The 10,699-nt window shown below is 53.7% G+C and overlaps 1 protein-coding gene across 8 annotated transcripts in view; it reads right to left on the bottom strand.

The window, feature by feature from the left end:
• LOC144717953 (dyslexia-associated protein KIAA0319-like protein) overlaps positions 1-10,290 on the bottom strand; it is a 40,105-nt gene extending 29,815 nt beyond the window's left edge. For 3 of the 8 annotated variants that reach the window (XM_078593783.1, XM_078593790.1, XM_078593788.1), the window contains exons 1-3: positions 10,140-10,287; positions 7,110-9,760; positions 5,918-6,122 (exon numbers count right to left, since the gene is read on the bottom strand). In XM_078593783.1, the coding sequence (XP_078449909.1) occupies positions 5,918-5,987 (70 nt within the window). In that variant the 5' untranslated portion in view covers positions 5,988-6,122; positions 7,110-9,760; positions 10,140-10,287. Of the gene's footprint in view, positions 1-5,917; positions 6,123-7,109; positions 9,761-10,139 lie in introns of all 8 variants that reach the window. The other 5 variants (XM_078593784.1, XM_078593785.1, XM_078593786.1 and 2 more) reach the window with 5 other exon arrangements.
• Positions 10,291-10,699: the final 409 nt, after the last annotated feature.

Raw genomic sequence — 10,699 nt, 5'->3', positions numbered from 1 at the left:
ACACTCTCACACACACTCTCACACACTCTCACACACTCTCTCACACACTCTCACACTCTCTCACACACTCTCACACTCTCTCACACACTCTCACACACTCTCACACACATTCTCTCACTCTCACACACTCTCTCACACTCTCTCACAGACTCTCACACACTCTCACACACGCTCTTACACTCTCTCACACACTCTCTCACACACTCTCACACACTCTCTCACACTCTCTCACACTCTCTCACACACATTCTCTCACTCTCACACACTCTCTCACACTCTCTCACAGACTCTCACACACTCTCACACACTCTCACACACACTCTCACACACTCTCTCACACACTCTCACACACTCTCACACACACTCTCACACACACTCTCACACACTCTCACACACTCTCTCACACACTCTCACACACTCTCTCACACACTCTCACACACTCTCACACACACTCTCACACACACTCTCACACACTCTCTCACACACTCTCACACACACTCTCACACTCTCTCACACACTCTCACACACTCTCACACACACTCTTACACTCTCTCACACTCTCACACTTTCACACACATTCTCTCACTCTCACACACTCTCTCACACTCTCTCACAGACTCTCACACACTCTCACACACACTCTCACACACTCTCACACACTCTCTCACACACTCTCACACTCTCTCACACACTCTCACACACTCTCTCACACACTCTCACACTCTCTCACACACTCTCTCACACTCTCTCACACTCTCTCACACTCTCTCACACACTCTCACACACTCTCACACACACTCTTACACTCTCTCACACACTCTCTCACACGCTCTCTCACACACTCTCACACACTCTCTCACACACTCTCACACTCTCTCACACACTCTCTCACACACTCTCACACACGCTCTCTCACACACTCTCTCACACACTCTCACACACTCTCACACTCTCACACACTCTCACACACATTCTCTCACTCTCACACACTCTCTCACACTCTCTCACAGACTCTCACACACTCTCACACACACTCTTACACTCTCTCACACACTCTCTCACACACTCTCTCACACACTCTCACACTCTCTCACACTCTCACACACTCTCTCACACACTCTCTCACACATTCTCTCACTCTCACACACTCTCACACACTCTCACACACACTCTTACACTCTCTCACACACACTCTTACACTCTCTCACACACACTCTTACACTCTCTCACACTCTCTCACACTCTCTCACACTCTCACACACACATTCTCTCACTCTCACACACTCTCTCACACTCTCTCACAGACTCTCACACACTCTCTCACACACTCTCACACACTCTCTCACACACTCTCACACACTCTCACACACACTCTCACACACACTCTCACACACTCTCACACACTCTCTCACACACTCTCACACTCTCTCACACACTCTCACACACTCTCACACACACTCTTACACTCTCTCACACACACTCTTACACTCTCTCACACACACTCTTACACTCTCTCACACTCTCTCACACTCTCTCACACACATTCTCTCACTCTCACACACTCTCTCACACTCTCTCACAGACTCTCACACACTCTCTCACACACTCTCACACACTCTCTCACACACTCTCACACACTCTCACACACACTCTCACACACACTCTCACACACTCTCACACACTCTCACACACTCTCTCACACTCTCACACTCTCACACACATTCTCTCACTCTCACACACTCTCTCACACTCTCTCACAGACTCTCACACACTCTCACACACACTCTTACACTCTCTCACACACTCTCTCACACACTCTCTCACACACTCTCACACTCTCTCACACTCTCACACACTCTCTCACACACATTCTCTCACTCTCACACACTCTCACACACTCTCACACACACTCTTACACTCTCTCACACACACTCTTACACTCTCTCACACACACTCTTACACTCTCTCACACTCTCTCACACTCTCTCACACTCTCACACACACATTCTCTCACTCTCACACACTCTCTCACACTCTCTCACAGACTCTCACACACTCTCTCACACACTCTCACACACTCTCTCACACACTCTCACACACTCTCACACACACTCTCACACACACTCTCACACACTCTCACACACTCTCTCACACACTCTCACACACTCTCACACACACTCTTACACTCTCTCACACACACTCTTACACTCTCTCACACACACTCTTACACTCTCTCACACTCTCTCACACTCTCTCACACACATTCTCTCACTCTCACACACTCTCTCACACTCTCTCACAGACTCTCACACACTCTCTCACACACTCTCACACTCTCTCACACACTCTCACACACTCTCACACACACTCTTACACTCTCTCACACTCTCACACTTTCACACACATTCTCTCACTCTCACACACTCTCTCACACTCTCTCACAGACTCTCACACACTCTCACACACACTCTTACACTCTCTCACACACTCTCACACTCTCTCACACACTCTCTCACACACTCTCACACACTCTCTCACACACTCTTACACTCACTCTCACACTCTCTCACACACTCTCTCACACACTCTCACACACGCTCTCTCACACACTCTCACACTCTCTCACACGCTCTCTCACACACTCTCACACACTCTCACTAATTCTAACACCGCTGACAGAACACGGGGATAACAAACAAGCTTCACACACACTTTCACACACTCTCACTAACTCACACATAGACTGCAGAACAAGGGGACAGCATACAAACTCCACAAAGTTTGATCGCCGAGTCAGGAATCGAACCGAGGCCTTTGTTGCTGAGAGGCACGAGTATCGATCACTGCCACTGCACAGGCCGGATCCGAGCTGTCCCACTGCCACGGAGCGACGGCTTCGTGAGCCGAACAACCACAAGAGTCTGGGAAGAAGCACGCGTTCCCCTTGCTTATGTAACGCTCTCCAGCACCACGCAGCCTTGCCTCGGAATCAATCAACTTGCGGTGGTTACAAGCGGAGGTGCAGACGGGGTAGTTTTGTTGTTGTTTGTGAATCGTCCTTGTGTTGATGTAGTTGGCTGTGGCCAGGCGATGGGCTCTCGCCGCGTTGATCAGCGTGGCCGGATTCCCTCCCGGCTCAAGCCCCCCGATGGTCAACATTAAAGTCAAATTTGGGTCATCTCGGCGGTGAGTGACCGTGTCCCCCCCTGTCAGTGCGTTAGTCAACGCACTGACAGTTCAACACGTAGTGGGCTTTCGCGGACCAATGTCATCCATCATACGAGTTAGAGCGCGTAAATATATAAATGCGTCGTTAAACCCGCCACCACCCGACACAGCCAACTAGTAAGGGTTGTCACGTAAACAGAACGTGGCCAATTCGTCACTAGTACAGCACAGCGGTGTGTTGGAGAGCCAAGCCTCTGTTTACGTTTCAAACCTTACTAATTGGCTGTGTCAGGTGGTGGCGGGTTTAACGACGCATTTAGAAATGTACGCGATCTAACGCACTGAAACTTTGATCCTCGGTTTCGCATGGGTCAAACAAAAAACTTTAAAACCGGGATTTGGTGCTCCATCCTAGAGGTACTGCAGTGATGGCATTCCACTCACGTATCTTGATTCATTCCACTAACAGTGATTCATTCCACAAACGTACTGATTCATTCCACAAACGTAAAGTGATTAATGGAACTAAGTGTTTCATGCCACGAATATAGTGATTAATCCCATTAACATATCGTGATTCATTCCACTAACATAATGAATTGCCACTTACATATAGTGATTCATTCCACAATCATATCGTGATGCATTCCACTGATTCATTCCACTAACAGAGTGATTCATTCCACAGCCATATCGTGATGCATTCCACTGATTCATTCCACTAACATATCGTGATTAATTCCACTAACAGAGTGATTCATTCCACTAACATATCGTGATTAATTCCACTAACATATTGTGATTGATTCCACTAACAGAGTGATTCATTCCGCTAACATATCGTGATTCATTCCACGAACACATTGACTTATTCCAACCCAACTAGGAAACATGCAGCGTCGGGCCAACGTTGGTCCACATGGCCACAGCCTTGAGTCAACGTTGGCATTTGAACTGGAAAGTGCCGACCTCACTGCACGTGATAGGAGTCAGGGTGATTGACGACCCAGACCTCACTAATCCACTCCAGTGATTTTCTCACCTGCAGCCCGTCGCCTCCGTATCACTCATCTGTCGCTACGACCGCGGTGACTCTTACTGTGGACGTTACCTGCTTGCTCCCCGCCACGTGTTGAGAACTCGGCTTGCCAGACCGTTGCGTCTCATTCACACTCAACCACCACCACTACCACAATGCAGATCACAACATTACACACTCGGCCCCCCTGTCACTCAACCACTCACTCACCACCCTGCTCTCTCTGGAATTCCCACCTCGCAGCTTCATCATCATCATCTCTGTTACCTCCCCCCTCCACAAGTTCACAGGACACTCTTGCGCAATGCAAGAAACGTAACGCTTATCTTATCTTTTACAACGCTGATAACAGTGCTGTTTGTCGCAGCCCGCTTGGCCTTTTAAGCCTTGGGGCTGTGTGCTCAGCAGCTTCGGTTGTTTAATAAAACCCCTCCCCGGGGGAGGGGGGCTAATTAGGGTTGATTAATGATTAATTAGGCGCCTATTATATATATAAAAATATATATATATTTATATATTTCCCCCCTATTCAGGCCGCACACAGTTGGAATTGACCGACTGAGTTGAGGTTTTCACACGAAGACAACCACGTTGGTGATGAAGGGCCTCGCGGGGCGCGACGCACCACCACGTCGCACAAAGGCAAAGATCCCCCGTAGAGCCTTAACAGACTGTTGGGGCAAGCGCCCGCACGGCACACGAGGGGGTGGGCGGCCAGCACCACGCCCGACCGCCGTTGTCTCCCCAGTGGCGATGTTTACGCACCGCACCAGGTACTGTGCTCATCTTTAGGCCGAGTCGACTTAGGTGAAGGCCCAGGACCGGTTCAGATAATCCTCACTGGGTGTTGGCGGCCGTGAGCGGGGAATCGAATCGTCGTGGCGCGCCGCGCTAACCGCTGCACCACCGCTCCCCCCACACACACGACACACTCAACTCACTCGCACGGCAGCACACACGCAATGCGTTGAGTTGCAATATTTGTTGTTGTCCCCTAACCCCCCATCCGCTTGGCGACAACCCCAGAAAGCCCCCCAAGCGAGCCCCACCCCGGCTCCTCTTTCACGCAGGAGGCGCGGTGCCGAAGTGCGGCGGTGGTTCACGACCCCAGTGTCCCCCACCCCCCACCCCCCCCCCTCGGGGCTCCTCCCAAGGTTTTTTTTTTCCGAGACACAACATTGCTCAAAATAAAGTGTATCGCTAATTACAGTTCTGTGTTCACTAATTAGCGGCATGGTCAGTCAAAAGCTGCCAACCCGGTCTAGCAAGGTGCTCTGACTCGTGTCGTTATTGCACGGCACGCGACCGCGTTATAACGGGGGCGTCCCGCGTTGTGCGAAACGTGTTCCCTGATGGAAGAAGACCCCCTAACCCCCACCCCTCCTCCTCCTCAGGTCCCTCTTGCAAAGGAAACTCTATCTTGGCCTCCCCAGTTCCCACCGGGTTAAACTGATAATTATCACTTGGCAAATGAGATGGGCGATCGCCTTGCGTGATAGGTGTTATAGGCTGCCGCGTGGCTACACTGTCAGCGGAATCCATCGTTGTGCTTTCACTCCGTACGCGTCAACCGATATGCTCCTCGCCTTCACCGGCGCGGTGAAGTATGGTCAATCAACGCCGTAGCAAGGCGCTCACCCAGCAGGGAATTGACAAAACACAGGGGGGGGGGGGTTGCACGCGCGCATGACGAATGACACCACCACTCACCCAGTAGCAGCAGCAGCAGCGTGGTGAGGAAAGGGGGGCCCCTGGGCCCCTGACCAATCACCATCAGCATCCACCCCCCTCAATGGAGCCCGCAGACCCCCTCGCTCGAGTCCGCGTGGGGGTAAGGAGTGGAGGAGTGGAGGAGTTGAGAGGGGGGGGGGTCTGGTCAGGTCCGTGGCATCCTCGAGGCGAGGGGCTTCGCTCCCTGCACGCGCGCGCGTGACACACGCAGCACGCGCCCCGCTCAGCTCGTCCTACACAGGCAAAGGTCCCCCGTGTAGCCTGCACAGACCGTCGGGGCAAGTGGTCGGTAGGGGAGCACCAGTGAAAGGCCGGACATGGCGCACGAGGCGGTTGGTGATGGCCAGCACCACGCCCGGCCGCCTTTGTCTCCCCAGTGTCTTGTCTGTGCTAATACACGCTATGTGGGTGTATATCCAGCGTGTGCGTTGTGCTGGTTTTTGGTTAGAGCCGGGATAGGGTTATTACGTGCTGCGTATTTATAGCTGTATGGAGCTGCTGTATGCTGTGTGTGTAGCCATGAGCTGTGGTGTATATGTGCTGTTCGTATATTTAGCATAGGGCTCCTGTGCGCGGCCTGTGTGTAGCCAGCATAGGGCTGCTACGTGCTGTGTGTGTAGCCAGTATACGACAGCTATGAGCGGTGTGTGTGTACCCAGGATATAGATGCTACGTGCTGTGTGTGTGTGGCCAGTATAGAGATGGTACGTGCTGTGTGCGTAGTCAGTATAGAGATGGTACGTGCTGTGTGTGTGTGGCCAGTATAGAGATGGTACGTGCTGTGTGCGTAGTCAGTATAGAGATTGTACGTGCTGTGTGTGTAGCCAGTATAGAGATGGTACGTGCTGTGTGTAGCCAGTATAGAGATGGTACGTGCTGTGTGTGTATACCCAGGATAGAGATGGTACGTGCTGTGTGTGTGTGGCCAGTATAGAGATGGTACGTGCTGTGTGTGTATACCCAGGATAGAGATGGTACGTGTAGTGTGTATACCCAGTATAGAGATGGTACGTGCTGTGTGTATACCCAGGATAGAGATGGTACGTGTAGTGTGTATACCCAGTATAGAGATGGTACGTGCTGTGTGTGTAGTCAGTATAGAGATGGTACGTGCTGTGTGTGTGTACCCAGCACAGCGCTGCTGCTATGCGCCGTGTGTGCACTGACTCACCTCCTGCTCCTGGCCGCGTGCTATTATCCCTTCGTCACGCGTCCTTCGCTCCGATTACAGCGGGCACAGCGCGCACAGCACCTACAGCCGACTCCCTACAGCCTCAACCAGACCCCGCAGGACACGATCAGCAGCCACAACCGCCGCTGTAGACACACAGCCGGACTGCCAATCAGGTAGGCAACAACACCCCCACTCCCCTCCACAGCCTGCCCCTACAGCCTGCCCCTACAGCCTGCTCTTCGACACCCACAGCCTGCCCCTACAGCCTGCCCCTACAGCCTGCTCTTTGACACCCACAGCCTGCCCTGTGCGGCGCTCGACTCAGGCGCGCTCCCTCGCGCACGCGCGTGAGATGACAGGGGGGGCGAGGAGGGGAGGGAAGGAGGGGAGGGAGGGAGAGGAGGGAGGGAGAGGAAGGAGGGGAGGGAGGGAGTTGATGAGGTGACAGGAGGAAGGGTGATGGGGAGTGCGCCAGGGGGAGGGAGTGTCTCATGGTAATTAGATGACGGGAGGGAGATATGTTTATCATAATTACCACCAGCACCACTACCAACATCGGCACCACCTTCGTTATTGGCAGCATCGCCACCACTATCATCAACATCAGCAGCAGAACCATCATTATCAGCAGGGCCACTGTCAGCAACCACCACATGTCAGCAACACGACATCAGTAACAGGCCGCCGTTCGGCACTAAGTGGCGGTGATGTCACTACGACGCCTGTGCCAGGCTAGGTGCACTTCGTGGCCACGTGAAATGTCGAGAGTTCGCTGGTAAGAGGTGGACGGGACAGACCCAGGTGCCATCGGTCGACTGACTGAGATGAGTGGCAGATGCACCACCTGTGCTCCCCCACTGTGTCAACTCGCTGCGCTTTAGCCGCCCGACGCTCCGCTCGTTGTTGTGAGCGTCGCTCCTCCGCCCTCCGCTGTTGCTGGAGGGCGACTGCCTCCAACTGCCCAGTAGCAGTAGCGTCCTTCACGAGCCTCAGTCAGTTAACACATAATTTATTTATATACACCGTATATGCATGTCCTCATTGTTTAGAATTCTCACATTTTTTGCTGAGTTTGAGTATCAGTGCGACGGCGCTTTGAGTGGCAGATTTGTGGCAGAGAGACGTGCCACGCGTTCAAGCACAAATAAACTCTCGACTTGAGTCCAAACGAGGCAGGTGTGTGTATGTGTGTGTGTATGTGTGTGTGTATGTGTGTGTATGTGTGTATGTACGTATGTGTGTGTATGGGTGTGTATGTACGTGTGTGTATGTGTATGTGTGTGTGTGTCTATGTGTGTGTATGTGTGTATGTGTATATATGTGTGTATGTGTATAAATGTGTGTATGTATGTGTGTGTACCGTATGTGTGTCTCTATGTGTGTGTGTATGTGGGGAGCGGTAGTGTAGCGGTTAGCGCGCTGCACTACGAACCCGGCGACCAGAGTTCGATTCCCGCTCACGGTCAACACCAGTGACGATTATATGAACCGGTCCTGGGCCTCCCCTAAGTCAACTCAGCCTCAAATAAGTACCTTGTGCGGTGTGTAAACATCGCCACTAGGGAGACAAAGGCGGCCGCGCGTGGTGCTGGCCACCCACCCCCTCGGGTGCCGTGCCGGCTTTTTATAGGTGCTCGCTAACAGCAATTGCCCCTACAGTCTGTTACGGCTATACGGGGGATCTTTGTCTTTATCTTTGTGTGTATGTGCACAGGTGGTATATATCAGCCAGTCGTCTCAGTCAGTCGGCCCGTGGCATCTGGGTCTGCCCCGTGACCTCCTGCCAGCGTTCGACGCTTCACGTGGCCTGAACGTGCACCTGGCCTGGCACAAGCGTCGTGGTGACGTCACCGCCACCTAGTGGCGATTGGCGGTTGTTGTTGTGTGGTGGGGCCGGGGTTAGATTCCCACCCACGGGTGACAACGGCAGTGACGGATATCGGAACCTGTCCTGGACCTCCCCCAGGTCGACTTAGCCTCAAATGAGTACCTGGTGCGATGTGTAAACATCGCCACTGGGGAGTTTGCTGGTCACCCTCCCTCTCGTGTGCCACAGGGCACGTCTTCAACAGGTGCTCGCTCACAGCAAGTTGCCACTACAGCCTATTCAAACACACACATACCAAACTTTGGTGTGTGTGTGTTGGTGTGTGAGTTTGGTGTGTGTGTGTTGAGGGTGTGTGTGTGTGGGGTGTGTGTGTGTGTGTTCGTGATGAGTGTGTTTGGTGTGTGTGTGTGTGTTTGGTGTGTGTGTGGGGTGTGTGTGTTTGGTGTGTGTGTTCGTGATGAGTGTGTTTGGTGTGTGTTTGGTGTGTAGTTTGGTGTGTGTGTGTTTGGTGTGTGTGTGTTTGGTGTGTGTGTTTGGTGTGTGTGTTTGGTGTGTGTGTTTGGTGTGTGTGTGTTGAATGTGTTTGGTGTGTGTGTAGTTTGGTGTGTGTGTGTAGTTTGGTGTGTGTGTGTGTGTGTTCATGATGAGTGTGTGTCGATTAGCGAAGCGGTGGCGCAGTGATTCGCGCGACAACCCGAGTTCGACTTCCGGACGAGTGGCGAGTTTCGACATCAGAAGCGGTCTCGGGCCTCCCTCCCTCAGCGCGACTCACCCCGACTCCTCGGTGCCCAGCACGACGGCGACGCGTTAAACGTCGGCGCTGGGGAGACAAAGACGGCCGCGACACCTCGTTGCGCGACGACAGGCGCTGGCTAACAGCGCTTGTGCCAACCACAAACCGCATCGCCTTTGCACAGCCCAACACGTTCGTCAGTAGCGGCATCGTGTGCGTGTCGGCGGTCTTCAAAGGTAACAAAATAAATATATAGTGCGCGACGTTTCGGGCAATGACCCTTCTTCGTAGCGCACGCTTGTCCACCACCGCGAACGCGGCGTCTCCGAGCGCGCGCGCGCGTGCGCTGTAACAAGCGAGTGGCGTTGCCGAAGACGCGTGCGTTTGTCCCCTCGTCAATGAGCGTCTGGGGTGCGCGGTCGTCTTTCACGTGTTGAGGCGCGCTGCTGCTGCAGCTGCTGCCTACCTAGTAGGCACCGGGCAGCCCCAGTTCCATCCCCGTCGCGGGCTTGGGAGCGCTTCGGGAAGGGTGGCCGCGCGCGTGAGGATCGTGACGCCGAATGGCTCCGATTTCCCGGTGCTCAGAGGCGATCGCTATCTAACGCGGAAACAGCAGCGGATGACCTCGCTCAGCCCGCGGATGTGACCGAGGCCGCCTGTCACAGCGAACTGACGCAGGAGATGGACCCTGGACCCCCCCCCCAACCCAAGGGGAGCGCGCGCAGGCTGGCACGGTGGGGGTCACGTCGCATGGGCCGAGCGTGTGCAGGACATTCGCACCGAATGGCTGATACGTGACCTGCGGACTACCACGACTGGGCACAGGTGACTTAGCTACCCTAGCCACCCCGCTTTAGCCATCACCCGAGCCGGCTAACTTGCCGGCCACTCACGTGACCAGCCGTCCCTACTGACCCCCCTCCCGCTGACCCCCTAACCGCACCCCCCCCCCCCCCCCCCCCGCGTCTCGCTTTCACTTCTCGTTCGCCCCCCCAGGCAGTGCTGGAGGAGGTGGTGGTCGTGTTC

This window comes from Lampetra planeri, chromosome 4 (genome assembly GCF_965212315.1).
Source record: "Lampetra planeri chromosome 4, kcLamPlan1.2.h2, whole genome shotgun sequence".
In the NCBI taxonomy this organism is placed as follows: domain Eukaryota; kingdom Metazoa; phylum Chordata; class Hyperoartia; order Petromyzontiformes; family Petromyzontidae; genus Lampetra; species Lampetra planeri.
This window is presented reverse-complemented; position numbering and strand designations above follow the sequence as displayed.